We start from the raw sequence: 22,802 nt of genomic DNA, 5'->3' as shown, positions 1-22,802 counted from the left end.
ACTATTTTGCCAAGCAAAATGACATCATGTGCCATGGGGCTAATGGCTTATGTATCGCCCACTAACCAATCATACAAGTGGCTCGCAGATGTGCATCAATGAAGGAACTAACCGTGTCGTTTTTTGAGGCCATTTCGCTGTAAGAGAATTTTAATTTGGTACAGGAAACAAATGTTTGCAACATTCATTGGTATTGTGCCGAACATTTGAGACTGGCTTCTAGTTTAAAAAAAAAATACATTTAGAGCACCCAATTATTTTTATTCCAATTAAGGGGCAATTTAGCGTGGTCAATCCACCTAACCCGCACATCTTTTTGGCTTGTGGGGGTGAGACCCACGCAGACACGGGGAGAATGTGCAAACTCCACACGGACAGTGAACCGTGGCCGGGATCGAACCCGAGTCCTCAGCGCCATAGGCAGCAGTGCTAACCACTGCGCCACCCTGCCGTCCAAGAGACTGGCTTCTAGTAACGTTTAAATTGCTACAAGTAAATTTCTGTACCTGTTGTAATGTACATTCATTAAAAAAAGGAGTTGCATAGAAATCCATAAATGTACCTCAGTCTTGCTTTTCCTTATTATTGACATTTTAAGTTACAGCATTGCAGCTCTTAACATGTTGGGTTTTTGACTGCATTTTAAGAATACCTCCTCTTGTTATGAAGGTCGCCAATCCCTGACCTATTCAATTAGTCCACACTTATGCCACACCCCTGCAAAAGCCACCTTTCCAAGCATGTATCCAATTCCCCCTTTGAACGTTATTGAATCTGTTGGCACCACCTTTTTAAGTAGTGCATTCCAAAACATAACGCAGTGTAAAAATATTTCCCCTCTCCCATCTGTTTTTTTTTTTTGCTAATTGTAATTGGTACAGGATTTAGTATTGTTATGACTCTCCAAAGTGGCCTTTCAAAGGTCACTCACACCCACCACCCAAGTATTTGCTCCCGGCTGGACTGAGAGGCTGGGACCAGGCAAGCCAACTGCACTTTTGACCCCAAGCAGCATGTAGTTAGGACTGTATGGAATAGAGGAGATGGACGGGTAGGTTTCAACCACATGCAGTTGGGAATACAGTTGCCTTCTTGAACACATCACAAATATATATCTATCCATCAATTTATTTTTTTTCCATGTGTTTAATGCTTCCACATGAAGCTCCCTGCCTGCAATGCTCTGGCGAATAACAGTGTTTTTTTTTAAATTTAGAGTACCCAATTAATTTTTTCCAATTAAGGGGCAATTTAGAGTGGTCAATCTACCTATCCTGCACATCTGTGGGTTGTGGGGGTGAAACCCACGCAGACACGGGGAGAATGTGCAAATTCCACACGGACAGTGACCCAGGGCCGGGATTCAAACCCGGGTCCTCAGCGCCGTAGGCAGCAATGCTAACCACTGCGCCACCGTGCTGCCCGCGAATAAGTGTTAAAGTAACAGTTAGAAATTTGATCTAGGAGGCCCAGTGGTAAGCACTGCTGTCACACAGCACCGAGGACCAAGGTTCGATCCCGGGTCACTGTCCCATGTGGAGTTTGCCCATTCTCCCCATGCCTGCGTGGGTCTCACCCCCACAACCTACAGATGTGCAGGGTAGGTGGATTGAAAATTGAACGCTAAATTGAAAATCAAAATGGCACACTTTAAATTTATGAATTAAAAAAAAAAAGAAATCTCCACGCACACACGGGGAGGATGTGCAGACTCCGCACAGGCAGTGACCCAAGCCGGAATCGAACCTGGGACCCTGGAGCTGTGAAGCGATTGTGCTATCCACAATGCTACCGTGCTGCCGTACCATTGCTCTCTCCTTTCTATTATTCATACAATTTTGTATCCACATTGTTACTGTCCACATTATTCCATGAGCTCTTACACATCTCAGAAGTCTGTTGTGTGGCACTGTATTGAATATTGTCTGAAATTCCCAAGTACACCACATCAACAGTATTCCCCTCTCCTCAAAAAACTCGAGGTTCAATCTCAAAGGCCAATCCACATACAACAACCTGCTCTGAAAGCTCTGCCCACATTTTGACAGCTGTGACAAATCGCACACAGCAGCTGAGATAATCCACAACATTCTTTTTTAAAAAAACACCCATAACATTCTAAAATCAAAAAATCAATTCACCTCATCACCCAATGCTAAGGGATCCTTTAAAAAAAACCCAAACAGGATCCTAATCTACATCCTTATCAAAAACAAATTAGTTCTTCGTTGGGTCATTCCTTCTCCTCCCCAGGTTTCATTGAAATCTGCGCATTAGGTAAAATCTGTTGTTTACAGTCAAAGGGACCCGAACATTAATAAATAACTATTGCCACAAGTAGGCTTACATTAACACTGCAATGAAGTCACTGTGAAAATCCCCTAGTCACCACATTTTGGTACACAGAGGGACAATTCAGAATTCTCAGCTGGTACGGGAATTGAACCCGCGCTGCTGGCCTTGTTCTGCATTACAAGTCAGCTGTCTAGCCCACTGGGCTCAACCAGCCCCATGGTAACCAGTCTCCACCAGTAATCATAAAATATTGTAGTGCAAGAGGAACATCTTTATTTTGACCCACGATCACAACATACCCAATCTTTGCAACGTTAGTCTGGCGGGGGGGGTTTGCATTCATTCCATCTTTCACAACCAGAGGACATGACTGTACACCGATGAATTTGTTTCTGAAGTATAGTCACTGTTTTATTCTATTAGGACATTATTCATTGAACAATGAAGTAAGTTAATTTTGTTGCAGGGTAAAAATAGAGGACAGAACTGGTCTCTATTTCATGTCTCATTTGGAAAACTGAACCAGCAACATTATAGCACACTAGTGAAGTGCCAGTCTGGATGGTGTTCAAGTCTTTTGGGTGAAAGCTTACACCCATGAGGTTCAGAATCAGGTGCCACAGTCAAGGCTGACACCTATCTTTTTTAGTCAATGGTGTGCATTGTTCCTTTATCATGCAGCCATGTCAAATGGACACTTGCAAAGGACCATGGGAATTGTGGTCAATTTGGAACACAGACAGGTACACAGCCTCTGTGTGTTGTGCAAAGAAACCAGACTTGGCTGAAACTTGTATCCATTAAGAGTCGATCACCATTTCCCCCGGGACAATAGAGTTTGAATCAAGGAGTTACAACATTAGCAGACTAACCGGCGCCACCCCCCCTTATTTGGAAAGGCCTACATGCCTGGGACAATGATAGCTGGGACCCGCCCATCTATCGAGGTAACTGCCCCCTAATTGGCTGAGATCGATGAGGGTGATCGAAAACCTTATTGATCCATTGGACCTGGAGGAAGGACCGCCGTAAGGGCACGAAAGAGACGAAGGATAAAAAGCCCTGCGCACTAGAAATCTGTCTCTTCTGGGATCGGCCTGTGCGCCACCAACTGCAGCAGAACAACCAAATTCAAGGACCTGCGACCATTCCTGAAGGACGAGCCCAGCTGAGACAAACCCAACAACTTACAAACTGACCACGTGGACCCGGATAAAGGCTTTATCTCGCACAGTGCCAGTCACTCGAAGTTAAGTAAAGGTCATCTTAGTCGTTAGGTGTAGTTTAGTACGGAACCGCGTGTGTTATTGTACAGAGATACCAGTCTTATGTTATTACTAAACTGGGTTTTTGAGCTAACATATTGGTTGTGTGGTCATTTGGTCGATATAAGAAACAGTTTGTGGTTCACATAAAGGGTAAGAAAAGGCAACAATCAGAACCAGTTTAGTTTGTAGCCACTACAAAACTCAAGTAACAGCCTATTAATAAGATAAGATAGCAATATTGAGATAGTACCTTCTACACATAGGGCATATTACCAAAACTTATCCAGTAGAAGTCATCCAAATCCTCCCACCGATCGTGGTTACGGTTGCTTGTACGTCGTGAGCCAACAGCTTAACCCAGGGACCTATAACTGGCCTCAAATGCACATGGGGATGCAACCAAACTAACTGTACACGCTTAATCTTTACTGTGTGTGGCTACGCGATAGTTAAGTGGGCACAGCACCACGCTAGCCAATGAATAGTCATTATGGCCAAGTACCAGAGTGCTCACAAACAACAAATATATAGCACCCAGAAATGTCTTCACAGGAGCATTACAAAACTATATATTTTTTAAAATAAATTTAGAGTACCCAAATCATTTTTTCCAATTAAGGGGCAATTTAGTGTGGCCAATTCACCTAGCCTGCACATCTTTGGGTTGTGGGGGCGAAACCCATGCAGACACGGGAAGAATGTGCAAACTCCACACGGACAGTGACCCAGAGCCAGGATCAAACCTGGGACCTCGGCGCCGTAAGGGAGCAATGCTAACCACTGCGCCACCGTGCTGCCCTTCAAAAAATACGATGACAACATCACCATGCCCTTACTTCAGAAAGAGAAAATCAATGGGCGCAAAAATAAGTAATCATTCATAAAAGCAATGTATGACAGATAAATATTTAATCCCACTTCCGGGCAGCACGGTGGCACAGTGGGTTAGCCCTGCTGCCTCACGGCGCCGAGGTCCCAGGTTCGAATCCCGGCCCTGGGTCACTGTCCATGTGGAGTTTGCACATTCTCCCCGTGTCTGCGTGGCTTTCACCCCCACAACCCAAAGATGTGCAGGGTAGGTGGATTGGCCACGCTAAATTGCCCCTTAATTGGAAAAAAATTAATTGGGTACTCTAAATTTATAAAATAAACCCACTTCCCGGTGAGAGCTTGTCATTCAACAAAAACAAAAGCTTTTGATCGGATCGACCAACCTCACTTCAAATCAAGGTATTTATTCACTCAAAATAACACAATCAGGCGGAACCGAGACAAAGTCACTCCACTGTCATTCCCACTTCCACATCCCGCGACTTGGAGTTGACCAGTTCACGCCTGATCTCGGGTGAAATCTGCGAATGGCTGTGGGTTCTCAGCAGTTCCAGCAATGACTCCTTCTGCTCAGAGGCGAGATCCTCCTTATATCGCTGGGCAAAGGTGAGCAGACTCTGATGCCACAATACGGGCAGGTCTCGCTTGTCAGTTCTGAACTGCAGGAAGTGAAACACCAAAGAGTCGATAACTCGGAAGGGAAGTGCGTACTTCTTGTCGATCATCAGCCGAAGGAAGATGCTGTTTGCTCCATTATATTCCATTTCGGCAATCTTCAGCATTGCAGCACTGTTAACAGAAGATGGATTGTGGTTAAACAGATAGAGATACTGATATCACAAAACGGCAGATTATAAAAATATATGACTCCACCATCAATAAAGCCAAGAACAATTGTTTGATTAACTTAGAAAATACCCGAATTTGCATTTATAAACCTGCAGAGACGAAGCTACAACTTGCATTCCATTAACTGCTTTTTCCCCCCTCTGCAAAAAATAGGGGCTGGTTTAGCACAGGGCTAAATCGCTGGCTTTGAAAGCCGACCAAGGCAGGCCAGCAGCGGGGTTCAATTCCCGTGCCAGCCTCCCCGAACAGGCGCCGGAATGTGGCGACTAGGGGCTTTTCTCAGTAACTTCATTTGAAGCCTACTTGTGACAATAAGCGATTTTCATTTTTCAAATATCACTCAAGTGGAAATTGTTGATTGTTTACTTATTTTAAAACCGTGGGAGCACCACGGTAGCATAACGATTAGCACAATTGCTTCACGGCTCCAGGCTCGATTCCCGGCTTGGAACACTGTCTGTGTGGAGTCTGTACGTTCTCCCACAGTCCAAAGATGTGCAGGTTAGGTGGATTGGCCGTGATAAATAGCCCTTAGTGTCCAAAATTGCCCTTAGTGTTAGGTGGGGTTACTGGATTATGGGGATAGGGTGGAGGTGTTGACCTTGGGTAGGTTGCTCTTTCCAAGAGCCGGTGCAGACTCGATGGGCCGAATGGCCTCCTTCTGCACTGTGATTTCTATGATAATTAGAGTAACTAGTTAGGGAAGAACCAAGATATATTGAGAACTGCTCTCGCCACAAAGGGTAGCTACAACTCGCTGTGGAAAAAAAACAGACATTAAAGCAAAATACCAGACAGCACAGTGGTGCAGTGGTTAGCACTGCTGCTTCACAGCGCCCAGGTCCTAGGTTCAATCCCAGCCCCGGGTCACCGTCCGGGTAGAGTTTGCACATTCTCCCGTGTTTGCGTCGGTTTCGCCCCCACAACCCAAAGATGTGCAGGCTAGGTGATAAATTGCCCCTCAATTGGAAAAAATGAATTTATAAAAAAAAAAAGCATAATACTGCAGATGCTGGAAATCTGAAACGTAAACAGAAAATGCCGGGACAACTTGGCAGATGTGGCAGCATCTGTGGAGGGAGATGTTGAGTTAATGTCTCGGGTTTGTACGACTCTCCCACAGAGCTCCAGAGGTGCCATTAAGCCACGGTGGAGATATTCGGAGTGGGGGCCAGAAGTGCAAATTATACATTGCGTCATGTGACAATGTATATTTAAATAACACCTTGAACAGAAACATGTGCCCAAAAGTGCTTCTCACATGGATTACCAAATAAAGAGTTTGATGTGTAATTTCCCTCCCCCTCCGGTTAGAAAGCCACATGTACAAACCAACAATTACCTGGTGTGTAGAACAGGGATGGAGCATTTTGTCAGAATGCTGCCGATAATGATAGCTTCTCTAAGTGTGCACGTGCCAGATTCACACAGAGGAAGCAGGATGCCTGGGGAAATAAGGGGAAAAAAAGTTAATTTTTAAAATTACAATTAAGCATCTAATCTTGCCGTCTGTTTTTTTAAACCTGTCTCACTCTTGCACAAAGGAAAAAGTTAGAAATTCACTGAAAATAAAAAACAAAAAGTGCTGGAAATACGCCAGGACAGTGAACACTCCTCAGAACAGTTCAAACAAAAGATCACAAGCCAGACATGTTAACTCTTTTTTCTTGCTCAATATGGGCAGCACGGTAGCACAAGTGGATAGCACTGTGGCTTCATAGCGCCAGGGTCCCAGGTTCGATTCCCCACTGGGTCACTGTCTGTGAGGAGTCTGTACATTCTTCCCGTGTCTGTGTGGGTTTCCTCCCGGTGCTCCGGTTTCCTCCCACAGTCCAAAGACGTGCAGGTTAGGTGGATTGGCCATGATAAATTGCCCTCAGTGACCAAAAAGCTTAGGAGGGGTTACGGGGATAGGGTAGAAGTGAGGACTTAAGTGGGTCAGTGCAGACTCGATGGGCCGAATGGCCTCCTTCTGCACTGTATGTTCTATGTAATACTAGACCTGCTGAGAATTTCCAGCATCTTCCGTTTTTATTTCTCACGCCCGTTTTCCCTCTCACGTTATAAATCCACTTACTGTAGGGGCAGCAGGCGACAGCACGTCGCCGAGGTCCCAGGTTCGATCCCGGCTCTGGGTCACTATCCGTGTGGAGTTTGCACATTCTCCCTGTGTCTGTGTGAGTTTCACCCCCACAGCCCAAAGATGTGCAGAGTAGGTGGGTTGGCCACGCTAAATTGACCCTTAATTGGAGAAAATGAATTGGGTACTCTGACTTTAGGGGAAAACAAATATTGTAGGGGTGGCACGTTGATGCAGAGGGTGGCACTGTTGCCTGTGGGACCCCGGTTTTGATCCCGGCTCTGGGTCACTGTCCATGTGGAGTTTGCACATTCTCCACGTGTCTGCATGGGTTTCACCCCCACAACCTAAAAGACGTGGTTAGGTGGATTGGCCACGCTAAATTGCCCCTTGATTGGAAAAAAATAATTGGGTACTCTAATTTTTTTTAAAAATCCACTTGTTGTGTCAAGGATTCACTTTTAAAAAAAGAAATTTAGAGTACCCAATTCACTTTTTCCAATTAAAGGGCAATTTAGCGTGGCCAATCCACCTACTCTGCACATTTTTGGGTTGTGGGGGTGAAACCCATGCAAACACTGGGAGAATGTGCAAACTCCACATGGACAGTGACCCAGAGCTGGAATCGAACCTGGGACCTCGGCGCCACCGTGCTGCCCAGCCAAGGATGAACTTGACCTGGTGGTACGCCCCATCAGGCAGGAGATACCAAAGAGACATATTCTGAGACATCTTTTCCAAGCCTTGGTTTTAAGAGTTCCCAACACTGGCCAGCATCAGACTTGCAAGGTACCTGCCCTGATTAATGCTGTGATGTTTCTTCATTACAGATCAAACAGAACAGCAGAGGCCAGAAGAATTACATTCAGCATAATTGTACCAGGAAAATAGTTTGGCTTTTAAATATCAATCAATTTTCCGTTGCCACCACCAGTGATTGGATTGGAATGATTGGCACTTCCTCCACATATTCAATGGTTCAAGATGGTCTCCAATCAGAGCAAAAGTACAGAGGGACAATCTACAATTAACTGCTACACTTTGTCACAGTTCAAGTTAAGGAATGTCGTTCCTACTTATGCCCCCAGTTCAATCTTACTAGAGTCCCAAGAACAATGATGCTGATCTGGGTGCGCATCCCCTGTCTAGGAAAGGGTTCTATGAAACTACACATCAACTGTACTCTGCTGATTAGGGATAGTTTAGAAGACAAAACGTCCAGCGCACCTGTTGTTACAACAAGAGGTCACGTAGGTAATGAAAGTTACAGGGTTCATTTACTGATGAGTCAAAATGGAACCAGATGTATCCCTACTTTAATCCTCTCAATCCTCTTTAACAGAGAAAATCCATCTTACCTTTAAACCAGGCTCCGGGTTTGAAAAGTGCTTTCTTTAAGGCCGCATAAAGGTGGAAGTTGAGGCGTTTGTATTCTGCGATATCATCTCGCACCCGTGGCAAAAGCACCAAGTTATAGAATCTCTGTGCCATCCTTGCCTTTAGATTGGCGGAAAAGATCCTGAAGGAGAATTGGGAGCGGAACGAAAGATGTGAAACATTGCATCAAGATTGCACCATTATTTTCTTTAAATATACAAAGATGGTGATATCACGTGAAGCGACATCCTGCGGAGGCCCAGTTGCTTTGGATACCAGATGACCAAACTGAGCGAATGATTAAGAACATCACAAGCGACTAGCCCCCAACAGGGCGCAAAGGACCCTCACCCTCGACAGAAAAAGCAACCCCCACAATAGAAGCTTTCCTTCAGTTGTCAATCTAATCAAAGAACTCGGTGGGTGTAGCAGACACTACTTGAACTTAAAAACAAGTACAATACTTTTATTTATTTTTTTTAAAAAGTTTAAAGTGTTCAATTCATTTTTTCCAATTAAGGGGCAATTTAGCATGGCCCATCCACCTACCCTGCACATCTTTGGGTTGCAAGGGCGAAACCCACGCAAACACGGGGAGAATGTGCAAACTCCGCACGGACAGTGACCCAGAGTCGGGATCGAACCTGGGACCTCGCCGCCGTGAGGCAGCAGGGCTAACCAATGCGCCCCGTGCTACGTACAATACTTTTATAATCCTCTCCTAGCAAAGCATAAAGTTTGAACTGCCCACAATTTTAAGTACACTTCGCAAAACCGAGCAAAAAAAATAAAATAAATAACAATAATAGAAGTGGCACTTAGGTTTTAACAGGCTACATGAATACTGGTCCCTTACCTTGTTGCTTGATACATGGCTGCTGCTGTCCAAGTCTCTGGTTCAGTGATGTACAAGATCTGCTCCCAGTTTGACAATGCTGGGATAATCTTAAAGGCTTTAGGAAGTTTCCCACTTCTGTACTTGCACAATACCTTTTGGGAAAGCAAGATACAAAGTGCACAACCACAGTGAATACAGTGCGATGGGCTCATTTCATTCCGAAAAATTCACACATACACACCTCCAAAAAGGACACAGGTCATCAAACGCAGTTGAGAATCAAGATTACGGCCGTAGATGGTTCAATTTCAAAAAGTTTTAAAATGGGGCTGCGTTTCAACAAACCGAACACGGAAATTGATACCGTTAACCAAGATCGCTCACACGACTGCTTACCACATGCAAAGTTTCCTTTCCCAAACTGGGTCATGACACAGACTTTCCCCAGCACCAGAGAAGCATTTGCCCAGGGAAATAAAGGGCATGGGGAGTCAAAAATAATTTTTCAAAGATCCAATCAACTTAAGTATCTGTACAGACGATCAACTTAGTTGTAGAAATGATGTCAGCACAGCTCTTACCCTGCTCGCCTACAATTGATGCAGGGGACAAACATGGGCGAAAGATAATTATTTAATATATTATAAAAAGGATATTATGCTTAAAAACATGCTTTATATATCTAACCTCAAGATTAAGGAGGGTTTTGATAAAGACATTTATAGATTGTTTCCACCGGGCAGCAAGATGCATTAGGAACGCACATAATCACAAGATGTAAATTAGTGAAGAGGGAACTTAGTTAAGTGCACATCTCCACCACATGCTGTGTTAACTCAACATTATTACAATTTCACAGCTCTTCCTGGAGGCTGTTCCCAGCCTGGTTGGTGCTCTGCAACCACAAAGCTGAAAAAGTAACTCCTTTTACTAAGAGCTTCTGACTCACTGAGGGAGCTTCAGGCCAATTCATGTCCAACAACCTGCTCTGAAAAATCTCCTCAAATTTTATGGGCGGCACGGTGGCACAGTGGTTAGCACTGCTGCCTCCCAGCGGCAGGAACCTGGGCTCAATTGTGGCTTTGGTCACTGTCTGTGTGGAGTTTGCGCTTCCTCCCCGTCTCTGCGTGGGTTTCCTCCGGATGCTCCAGTTTCCTCCACATTCCAAAGATGTACAGGTTAGGTGGATTAGCCATGCTAAATTGCCCCTTAGTGCCCAGGTTAGGTAGGATCAGTGGGATTGCGGGGATAGGGCAAGAGAGTGGGGAGCTGTTTCAGAGGTCAGTGCAGACTCAATGGGCCGAATGGCCTCCTTCTGCACTGTAGGGATTCTATGGATTTTGACAGCTATGAAAAATTGCACCAGAGTGCAATGGTGGAATCACAAAAACATTCAACACAAAGAGAGGAGTTTTAAAGGACAGAATCAACAAGGAGGTGGACAATATTATGGGGAGGAAAATTCCAGAGCACAGGACCCTCCTGGCTATAATAATAATAATCTTTATTATTGTCACAGGTAGGCTAACATTAACACTGCAATTAAGTTACTGTGAAAAGCCCCTAGTCGCCACATTCCAGCACCTGTTCAAGTACACAGAGGGAGAATTTGGAATGTCCAATTCACCGAACAAGCATGTCTTTCGGGACTTGTGGGAGGAAACCGGAGCACCTGGAGCAAACCCACGCAGACACAGAGAGAACTCCCCACAGACAGTGACCCAAGCCGGGAATCGAACTCGGGACCCTGGCGCTGTGAAGCCATAGTGCTAACCACAGTGCTACCGTGCTGCCCTAATGGGTAGGGCATGCAGTTGTAAAGGTGGAAAGAAGTAATGTAGATCACACTCTCATATTTCTCCATAACAGATACAGAATTTAGGTTAAACTCCTCACACCCCAAGAGTTCCCACCCACTGGATTATGGGGAGGAATATGTCCTTCCGCATCAAAACGGAGAAACATTAAATCAGGTACTTCGAGCAAAATCGCCTACAATGTTTTTCATGATTTGATGTATTGGTCAGGGGGAGGTGGTGCATGCCTCTGGAGGCAGAGTCAGCAAAATAATCTTAAATTTGATAGAAATAATAAACATACTTCATTTTAAATATATCAACAAATCTAGTTTACAAACGTATTTGTAGTTACGCCCAAAACCATTTAATTAACGGCACCACATCCTTCATTAATAAAAATGATATCGGAAATGCACAGATATACAGATTAGGAATGGGACAACAGTCTGGCTTCTTCTATCCTGAAATAGAAGCCGAGAGTTGACTTATAGGGATGTTGAAAATTATGAAATGTTTTGAGAGTGTGGATACAGTGAGACTGTTTTCTTGATGTGTGTGTGTGTGTGTGTGGGGGTGGGGGGTGGGGGGGGGGGGAGCATGACTAGGGGGCCACAATACAAGGTAGTCACAAAGAAATCCAACAAGGATTTCAGGAAAAAACCCTTTCACCCAATGAGTGAAACTCACTACCGCACATAAAAAGAAACAGGAGGCGTAGGCCATTCAGCCCCTCGAGCCTTTTCCACCATTCAGTAATATCATGACTGATCTAATTGTGGTCTTATCTCCATTTTCCTGCCTCCCTGAACTACAGGAATGGTTGAAGCGAATGGTGTAGATGTGCTTCAGGGGAATAGAGAAAAGCACATGGGAAAGGGAATAGATGATGACAATTATAGATTTAGATGAGAAAAGCAGGGAAGAGGCTCAAGTGAAGCATAAACACCAGCATGGCCCATGTTTTCTTTTATGCGCATGGCCGGAAAAGCAGCTATATATGCCTTGATGTCAAGGTTAGCAATTCATGCAACAGCTTCAGTTGATGCAGTGTAAATAGTTGTGATGGTGGCACAGTGGTTAGCACTGCTGCCTCACAGCGCCAGGGACCCGTGTTCAACTCCGGCCTTGGGTGACTGTGCAGAGTCTGCACGTTTTCCCCGTGTCTGCGTGGGATTCCTCCGGGTGCTCCAGTTTCCTCCCACAGTCCAAAAATGTGGTAGGGTGGACTGGCCATGTTAAAATGCCCCATAGTGTCCAAGGATGTGCAGGTTAGGTGGGGTTACGGGGTTAGGATGGGAGAATGGGCCTAGGTAGGGTGGGCTTTCAAAGGGTCAGTGCAAACTCAATGGGCCGAACAGCCTCCTTCTGCACTATAAGGATTCTATGCCACTCGGAATGGATCTTCAGGGACGAGGTTCGGTATGTGGGCGATGCTCTAACTTGTCCCGCCGTTTCACTTGAGGAGCAAGTGGTCACAGCTTCCCCGGCCTATGCCCAGGCAACTGAGGATTGTCTAGAAATTCTGTGGAAGCTCGAAACCTGGGACTCGACCACTCGGGTCAGTTACCAGGTTGCAGTTGGTGATGTACCAGAAGATATGCCGTTGCAAGAGGGGGCTGCTTTTCGAATGTGGAGTGTGTTCAGTAGGGACTGTGAGGTGCCAAACGAGCTTGTAGGTTGTTTTTGAGGTCTGGTGGCGATGAGAGTGCTTCATTAGCCATCAGCAAGTGTGGTTTCACCTGGGGACTTTAGGGCTTCAATATGTGCTAGCACAGGAAGTCACTTGAGGTGTGTTGGCCTCATCATCATATTCGATATCGGAGGTGACATGGTGGCACAGTGGTTAGCACTGCTGCCTCATGCCACCAAGTATTGTGGTTCGATCCCGGCCCCGGGTCACTGTCCGTGTGGAGTTTGCACGTTCTCCCCGTGTCTGCTTGGGTCTCACCCCCACAACCTGGAGATGTGCTGGGTAGGTGGATTGGCCACGCTAAATTTCCCCTTAATTGGGAAAATTTTTAAAAATCATATTAGATATCGTATGTAGCCCAGCATTATGAAGTATGAAGCAGTTATTCTATCCACTTATTTCACTCTCACTCCAACGCGGCACTCCCTCTACTGGCAAGACTGGATATAGCAAGCTAGTATGAATAGCACCTAATTATCAGAATGTGTGCCCTCAAGGTACAATACTCCCGCTGCTAACGCTGCTGCCTTGGTCAAGAAAATATAATAATGCACTCTGAACATAGCAGAACTCTTTACCTCACGGACCCCCTTATACACGTCCAGGACTTTGGGATTGAGCGGAGGCATGGGTCTGCCGGAGAATTCAGACATGACGGTCTCCACTTCCGTCTGCTTCTCTGTGATCTTCTCCATAATGATGTCAGCAAGAGTTCGCCTTTAAGAGCAAAACAAAAAAGGGTTAACTGACCAATGCACACGTGTAGTGAAAACTAGTTTACATCCAACTAACGTTTGGGGCTCAAAATAGGAAGTTAATAATTAATTGACAATATCTTCCAACTTACAACTGGTGACAGAATAAGGATCATGGCATTGAAGGCCTCAGGAATATTATGTCATTAAGGATCATTAACACTTCACTCAAAACAGTTCCATGGATGAATTTGTCTTCCAATGTGATGATGAGTCATAGAGAGACAAAGAAGCCCAAATCCTACCCCTGCTCTCTGCTGAGTTTTGCAATCTGCAAAGACTGCAGTGGGGGGATTTCATAGAATCCCTACAATGCAGGAGGAGACCACTCGGCCCATCGAGTCTGTACTGACCCTCCAAAAGAGCACCCCACCCAGGGCCAGTCCCCTGCCCTAATCCCATAGACCCACGTAACCTGCACATTTCTGGACACTAAAGGGACAATTTGGCATGACCAATCCACCTAACCTGCACATCTTTAGACAGTGGGAGGAACCCGGAGGAAAACCCACGCAGGCACAGGGAGAAAGTGCAAACTCCACACAGAGAGTTACCCAAGGCCGGAATCAAACCCGGGTCCCTGGTACTGCGAGGCAGCAATGCTAACCATCATGACGCTCACTGGGTATTTCACTTGGCTTCAGTATTTAGGGAGAGCAGGTGGAATGAACAGATCCAAAAAAATACAGAAAGCGACTTACTGGCAGCCGCTCGGGCGTTACACAGCATTCCTGGCTAGAAACTGCACACACACCAGATGATGAAATAACAAAGCTCAGATGTAATATTCATCCTATTCCACCCACAGACAAATGGTCTGCTGATAATCACAGTCTGGCTTAATCCGAAAGTCAGGATTTATGGAGGGAGGGGATGAATGGTAAGATAATGGGAATGGGGTGGATGGGAGCAGTGGATGAGATGATGGAATTGGTCAAGTACACCAATTTGTCCACAAATTTTTCACAATTCTCTGTTAGCCTTCGTACGGGTGAAGTGTATTCAAAACGGTACATAATGTACTTGTCACTTCAAAGGGGCTGGTTTAGCTCACAAGGCTAAATCGCTGGCTTATAAAGCAGACCAAGCAGGCCAGTAACACGGTTCGATTCCCGTACCAGCCTCCCCGGACAGGCGCCGGAATGTGGCGACTAGGGGCTTTTCACAGTAACTTCATTGAAGGATACTCGTGACAATAAGCGATTTTCATTTCATTTCAAATAGCAAAGCTGTGCTCTAGAAACATTGCTGTATGGTTAGGGGAGTGAGTTGATTCAACTTCCCATTCCCTTAAAACACCAGACATCTCTCTCTGAGTATCCAGAATGGAGCAGGAACAGAGCACAACTTGTAGACTTTTATGTGGAAGTGACTATTCTTCCCAGCTGAAATATCAAAAGGCACTGGGCTTGCATATTTACTGGACATTACCTGAGCGGTGGGTTTTTGCTCATGAACGTATTGATTGCCTTTTCATCCTCAGGGTTCATGACGACATCCTCACAATACTCTTCCTTGACAATCGCTGCAGCTCTGTCCAGCGTGGGCCATTCATCGTCTGAATCGGAGTCATAGCCTTGACCTTTTGAACTTGTGCCTACAACACCAAAACACATTAATAGCCACAAGCACCCTGGGGAAGGGGGCAACTCTTCAAGTATTCATCCAATCACTTTTTCCTATTTAAATGGTCACTTTTTATTTACACCCCCTTGGGTTTAGCTTCCTCTGACCTTTAGCAAGAGGTCAGCAACGACCTCCATCGCTCCTTTGACCCAAACTCCTGTAGGTGGCCGAGGGTTCTTTACTTCAAAGTATAAAGCTGCAATTGATAAGGCAGCACAGAGCTGGAAATGTTATTGGCCAAGATGCCAATTTCCCATATTTAATATGGAGCAGCGGAGCCTTTTTGGTGTAATGCCTGTATGTGTTTTCCCGCAATAATCTCTGCTAAATAGGGCAGGTCAGAATTTCCACATCCGTACGAATGAGGAGGATTAGGCCACTCTGCCCCACGAGCCTGCTCCACCATTCAATAAAATCATGGCTAATCTGATTGTAATCTGAGGCAAACATTCCTGCCGACCCCGATAACCTTTCACCCCCTTGACCCTCTTGTTAATCAAAACTTTTACTTTGATTTGCTTGTATCACTTTTTTTTTAATTTAAACTTGGCCGTAACTTAATAAACCTTACAAACATTGATAAACGTTACCAGTATTGATAAATCCAAATAATATATAACACACTTTACTAGTTGCAATAATAATTACTGAAAAGGATCACTCCCTCCCCCCCAGGTGCAATGAATTCCCACATGAACCTAATTCTCTGCTCACTCGGTCTCCATCTCATTCGGGCGTGATCTCCTGACCGTGCGTCTCTTACTGACCGTGCAGTTTGAAAGGATTCTCTTATAGACTCTTTGATGAGTCACGAGATGGTTCAGATTCCTGCCACAGAAATGACCACCAATTAAACCAACTTGTGATCTAAAGGCATCCTTCAGCCTCTCTCTGGAAGTCTCGTCTATTCATTAAGGTTGCGTTCTCCTTTTTTCCCTTTTAAGACCACATTCAGTAGTTCCAGGCATGCAGCTCTGGACAATGAAACTAAACATTGTTTATTGAGAAATTCAGCTCGCCTCACTCTCCCGTCCTCTCGCCGTAACTCTGATAATTCTCCTCTCTTCAGGAACCTATCCTATTCCCTCTCGAAAGCCTCGATGGAATCTGCCTCCACCTCCACCACCTTCTAAGGCAGCCCCATGTTTTTCCCTGTCGCCATTGGTTCTTTTGCCAATCACCTTAAAATCGGTGTCGACTGGTCCTTCGCCCTTCTGCCAAGGAAAACCGTTTCCCTCTATCCATCTACAGCAGAATCTCTGCTATCCGGCATGCTCCACGAATGGGAGGTACAGGTTACACCAGTTAACTAAGATCAAGGCGCGATCAGAGACGGCCGAGGGAAGACCTGACGGAGGTGTACAGAATTATAAGACATATAGATAGGAAGGAACCTTTCCCCTTAGCAGAGGGGTCAATAACCAGGGGGCATAGATTTTAATGTAAGGGGCAGGAGATTTAGGAGGGGATTTAAGAAAAATCTTTTTCACCCAGAGGGTGGCGGGAATCTGGAACTCACTGAAAGGGTTAAAGTGCTTCTTAAATGTTGCACTTAACAGCAGAGGAACCTTCACAACATTTAAGAAGCATTTATAATCTTTATTATTGTCACAAGTAGGTTACAATGAAGTTACTGTGAAAAGCCCCTAGCCGCCACATTCCAGCACCTGTTCGGGTACACAGAGGGAGAATTCAGAATGTCCAATTCACCTAACAGCACGTTTTTCGGGACTTGTGGGAGGAAACCGGAGTGCCCGGAGGAAACCCGCGCAGATACTGGGAGAATGTGCAGATTCTACACAGGCAGTGACCCAAGCCGGGAATCGAGCCTGGGACCCTGGCGCTGTGAAGCAACAGTGCTAACCACAAAGAAGAAACCAAAAAGAAAATGCTGGAAAATCTCAGCAGGTCTGGCAGCATCTTTTTGGTTTCAGATTCCAGCATCCGCAGTAATTTTCTTTTTATTCAGTGCTAACCACATTTAGATGGGCACCTGAAACACTATGGCATGCAAGGCTATGGGCCAAGTGCTAGAAAATAGGATTAAATAGGATTAAAATAGATAGATGCTTAATGGCCAGCTGTAAAATTCCAAGGCTCTATCTAGGACCAGGGAGTTTCCAACACAATGGTTACAAGATGTTTATCAATTACCAAGGGAAGATAACAGATTTTGGTTTTCAACACTTTGTAGAATAAATGTCACTTATTAACATTTTAATCAACCTTTTGTCCCAGTGCTTTAAAAAGTGAATAAATTTTGCTTTAAAGCCTATATCACTGTTGCTGGGTCAATATCCTAGAAACTATGACTTTATAACTCCTTCCCTAACAGCACTGTGGATGTACCTACACAAGGGGCTGCAGCAGTACAAGAAGGCAGTTTGACACTACTTACTCAAGGGCAATTAAGGATGGGCAACAAATGCTCCCCGTGTCTGCGTGGGTTTCCTCCGGGCATTCCGGCTTCCTTCCACAAGCCCAACGATGTGCAGGTTAGGTGGATTGGCCATGATAAATTGCCCTCAGGTAAGGTGGGGTACACTGGGAGAGAGAGAGAGAGAGCAGCAGAGCTGCCAAAGTGCACTGTTACTTCTCAGCTGCAGGGTCCCAGGTTCGATTCCCAGCTTGGGTCACTGTCTGTGCGGCGTCTGCATGTTCTTTCCGTGTCTGCGTGGGTTTCCTCCGGGTACTCCGGTTTCCCCCCACAGTCCAAAGACGTGCAGGTTAGGTGGATTGGTCATGATAAATTGCCCTTAGTGTCCCAAAAAGAGATAGGTGGGGTTATTGGGTGGTCTTTCCAAGGGCCGGTGCAGACTCAATGGGCCGAATGGCCTCCTTCTGCACTGTAAATTCTATCACCACAGCACACACAAATTGTAAATAGATTGTTGGTTTGTCAGCTTCTGTAAAGAAAACAGGATACTGCTTACAGTGAACACCTTTACACATGATCAGCACCAAGACTGCTATGGTCTATGCTGGAGTTTATATTCCACACCATTTCCTTCTGACCTGACTTCATTTAAACTCTAACATCTCCTATTTCTTTGCTGCTTGGGTGCTTATCTTCTAAATTCAAAAACTTAATTTTGTTCTGATTAAAATAACCTAATTTCTGAACTGCTCGAGAACTGCCAGGCAGATTTAACACCAACCCTGTGACTATCTCTTGCACTCTTTCTGTCTGTGTGTCTCTCTCTCTCTCTCTTCTGGTGCTCTGCTGTATTCACATCTAGTTGCAGACTCGGTTTCTCTGCCCAGAAGCTGCCAGCTCTGCTGAGCTGCCGCAGTATTTGCTGCTCCACTCTCCCACCTACCCAGCACCGTGGTTTGGGCTCTCTCGCCTCCTCTCTTCCTGACTCCATGCTCTGCCTCCAGCTCCTCCTGCTGAATCCTGGCCTGCTCCAGGATCTTGCGGGACAGCCTCTCGTCCACGTACTCATCCTCGGCGTCCCGGTCCCGGCCTCGCTTCTTGGTGCGGTTGACGGGCTTCACGGCGGCTTCCTGCAGAATCTGATCGGCCAGGGCCAGGTTCCTGGGCACCGGGGCCCCTTTCGCCGCTTTAACCTTCGGCATCTTGGGCTAAAAACCGGCCCACCTTTTGACGTTAAAATAAAGAGGAACTCCCCCACCCGGCCCGCTTCCCCGGGACAGCCACACGTGGCCCGCACAGCCGGCCAGCGCGCCTGCGCGCAATGTAACCATCTCAATGTAACACACCGCGTTCCACTCATTAGCATAGTCAATTTCATGCAGATTGCACCCTCCTGCCCTGCCTTCACCTGCTGAACCCACAGCCCAAACTCACCTCTTTACTCCTCCAGTCCAGCTCAGGAGGCCTTTAGAATCATACAATTTACAGTGCAGAAGGAGGCCATTCAGCCCATCCAGTCTGCACCGGCTCATGGAAAGAGCACCCTACTTAAGCCCACACCTCCACCCTATCCCCATAACCCAGTAACCCCACCTAACCTAAAGGGAAATTAGCCAGCACGTCTTTCAACTTGTGGGAGGAAACCGGAGCACCCGGAGGAAACCCACGCAGGCACGGGGAGAATGTGCAAACTCCGCACAGACAGTGACCCAAGCCGGGAATCAAATCTGGGACCCTGGAGCTGCAAAGGAACTTTGCTAACCACTGTGCTACCGTGCTGATCTATTTAGACTTACTCTGCCACCCACCATCTTAACTCTACAAATAATAATAATCTTAATTAGTGTCACAAGTAGGCTTACATTAACACTGCGATGAAGTTACTGTGAAAATCCCCGAGTCGCCACATTCCGGCGCCCCAGAGGGAGAATTCAAAATGTCCAATTCACCTCACAAGCACTTCTCTCGGGACTTGTGGGACGAAACTAGCAGCCTCTCCCTTCACAATTTTATCCAACGCTATTGAACTGGGTGGGTGGCACAGTGGTTAGCAGTGTTGCTTCACAGCACCAGGGCCCGGGTTCAATTCCTGGCCCTTGGTCACTGCCCGTGTGGACTTTGCACATTCTGCCCGTGTCTGTGTGGGTCTCACACCCCACATCCCAAAGATTTGCAGGGTAGGTGGATTGGCCACGATAAAATGACCCTTAATGATGAAAAACATTGGGTACTCTAAATTTATTTTTTAATAAACTTTTTTTGAAAGTTCAATGCCCTGATCCCACCTTCCCCCTATATACCTTGATTCCTTTATCCCCAAGCGATATATGTAATTCCTTCTTGAAATTACACAATATTTTGGCCTCAACTACATTCTCTGATAGCAAATTCCATAGATTCACCACTCTCTGGGTGAAGAAATTTCTCCTCACCTCAGTCCTTAGTGTTGGGTGGGGTTACTGGGTTATGGGGATAGGATGGAGGTGTTGACCTTGGGTAGGATGCTCTTTCCAAGAGCCGGTGCAGACTCAATGGGCCGAATGGCCTCCTTCTGCACTGTAAATTCTATGTAATCTATGTAATCTATGTTTTCCCCTTAGCCTCAAACTATGACCCCTAGATCTGCACTCCCCCACCATCGGGAACATTTTTCTGAATCTACCTTGTCTAATCCTGTTAGAATTTTGTAAGTTTCTGTGAGATCCCCTCTCACTCTTCTAAACTCCAATGAATATAATCCTAACCAATTTAGTCTCTCCTCATAAAACAGTCCCGCCATCTCCGGAATCAACCTGGTAAACCTTCGCTGCCCTCCCTCCATAGCAAGAACATCCTTCCTCAAATAAGGACACCAAAACTGCACACAACATTCCAGGTGTGGCCTCACCAATGCCCTATACAATTGCAGTAAACATCTCTATTCCTATACTCAAATCCTCCTGCTATGAAGGGCAATATACCATTTGCCTTCTTTACTGCTTCGTGTACCTGCGTGCTTACTTTCAGGGCATGAGGACACCAAGGTCTCGCTGAGTATCCACCTCTCTCAATTAACACCCATTCAAATAATAATCCGCCTTCTTATTTTTGCTGTCAACATGGTCGAAAATGGAGGGGGTAGATAAATAGAAAAATTTGTAGTTTTGCGCCATTAATTCTGAGAATTAGGAGGCAGGTATTTGAAAGTCACCTCCTTTGTTACATTAGAAACATCTGGCTTTAGGGTGGCACGGTGGTGCATTGGTTAGCACTTCTGCCTCACGGCACCGAGGTCCCAGGTTCGATCCTGGCTCTGGGTCACTGTCCGTGTGGAGTTTGCACATTCTCCCCGTGTTTGCGTAGGTCTCACCCCCAAAACCCAAAGATGTGCAGGGTAGGTGGATTGGCCACGCTAAATTACCCCTCAATTGGAAAAAATGAATTGGGTACTCTAAATTTAAAAAAAGAAGTAAAATCTGTCTTTGATGGGGTAAAGAGCAGCTGATTTGCACGTTGCCTCATTACTCTTATAACTATTTTCTATCGCCCTCCACACTCAATCTTATTTAAACAGTTGTACAATAGTATACTTCCTCAAAGCCATATTCATGTTTAGTGTGCATATCATTTGTTTTTTATTTAATTTAGAATACCCCAAAAAAAATTCTAATTAAGAGGCAATTTAGCGTGGCCAATCCACCTAGCCTGCGCATCTTTGGGTTGTGGGGGCGAAACCCACGCAGACACGGGGAGAATGTGCAAACTCCACACGGACAGTGACCCAGAGCCGGGATCGAACCTGGGACCTCGGCGCCACTGCGCCACTGTGCTGCCCCGTGTGCACATCATTTGTAATTTAATCATGATAAATTGGATTAATGTTTACTTACAAGTTAATAACATCAGTTTTATGTCATGTAATATTCTGCTAATAATGCAGAATTTTGCTAAAATATTCTATTCCTTGCATGGCTATAGAGTCTAATTGCTGTAAATCCCGAATTCAATTAAAACTCAATTGCTGTTTGTGGAAACGTTCAGCTATTTGCCAATTTTCAGAACAAAGGAAGCTAGTATGAATGCATTCTAAATTTCTCCATTTAAAAAAAATACTCTTGACACTTTTAAGTGTGAAGGGCCAGGGAGTCAATAGTTGTAAATCTACATTTAGATTTATTTATTGCCACGTGTACCGAGGTGCAGTGAAAAGTATTGTTCTACATCTAGTCCAGACGGATCGTACCATATATGAAAAACATGTATGAGTGGCACGGTAGCACAGTGCTTAACACCGTTGCTTCACAGTGTCAGGGTCTCGGGTTTTATTCCCGCTTGGGTCGCTGTCTGTGCAGAGTCTGCACATTCTCCCCGTGTCTGCGTGGGTTTCTTCCGGGTGCTCTAGTTTCCTCCCAAAAGTCGTGTGTGTTAGGTGAATTGGACATTCTGAATTCTCCCTCTGTGTACCCGAACAGGTGCCGGAATGTGGTGACTAGGGGTTTTTCACAGTAACTTCATTGCAGTGTTAATGTAAACCTACTTGTGACAATAATAAAGATTATTATTATTACTACATAGAACATACGATAGATACCCACCTGCATAATAATTTAGTTGATCTGTTGATTTTCACTAGGTTTGATTTGATTTAATTTTCACTAGGTCTAGTGGATTATATGGTAGCACGGCGGCGCAGTGGTTAGCATTGCTGCCTCAGAGCACCGAGGACCCGGGCTCGATCCCGGCCCCGGGTCCGTGTGGAGTTTGCACATTCTCCCCGTGTCTGCGTGGGTCTCACCCCCACAACCCAAAAAGATGTACGGGTTAGGTAGATTGGCCACGCTAAATTGCCCCCTAATTGGGGAAAAAAATAATTGGGTACTCTACATTTATTTTTAAAAAGAGATTTAGTGGATTATTACTGAACTCTGCCGCGTTCCAAATTGAACTCTATTTTATTATCCAGTCTATAATTTTCTTGGGTTACCTGCTATCAGACTTGAGTTTGCACAATATGCTCATTGGCACCAAATGGGTTCTT

At 45.4% G+C, this 22,802-nt stretch overlaps 1 protein-coding gene across 1 annotated transcript; it reads right to left on the bottom strand.

The window, feature by feature from the left end:
* Positions 1–4,763: 4,763 nt before the first annotated feature.
* On the bottom strand, positions 4,764–19,091 carry bysl (bystin-like). The gene is made up of 7 exons (XM_038820261.1): positions 18,729–19,091; positions 15,214–15,379; positions 13,606–13,744; positions 9,557–9,690; positions 8,682–8,842; positions 6,586–6,688; positions 4,764–5,183 (listed from the first exon to the last, which is right to left on the bottom strand). The coding sequence occupies exons 1-7, from the start codon at positions 18,985–18,987 to the stop codon at positions 4,841–4,843; spliced, it is 1,305 nt and encodes a 434-aa protein (XP_038676189.1). The 5' UTR covers positions 18,988–19,091; the 3' UTR covers positions 4,764–4,840.
* Positions 19,092–22,802: the final 3,711 nt, after the last annotated feature.

Source organism: Scyliorhinus canicula, chromosome 15, assembly GCF_902713615.1.
Source record: "Scyliorhinus canicula chromosome 15, sScyCan1.1, whole genome shotgun sequence".
NCBI lineage: Eukaryota > Metazoa > Chordata > Chondrichthyes > Carcharhiniformes > Scyliorhinidae > Scyliorhinus > Scyliorhinus canicula.
Note: the sequence above shows the minus strand (reverse complement) of the source record. Positions and strands in the feature narration are given on the sequence as shown.

Coding starts and splice junctions, on each gene's coding strand:
- bysl (XM_038820261.1), bottom strand. CDS start 18,987: ATGCCGAAGGTTAAAGCGGCGAAAGGGGCCCCGGTGCCCAGGAACCTG. Junction 9,691..13,605: donor TGTATAAGGGGGTCCGTGAG/GTAAAGAGTTCT, acceptor CTTTCCCAAAAG/GTATTGTGCAAGTACAGAAG. Junction 5,184..6,585: donor ATCCCTGTTCTACACACCAG/GTAATTGTTGGT, acceptor TTCTGTTAACAG/TGCTGCAATGCTGAAGATTG.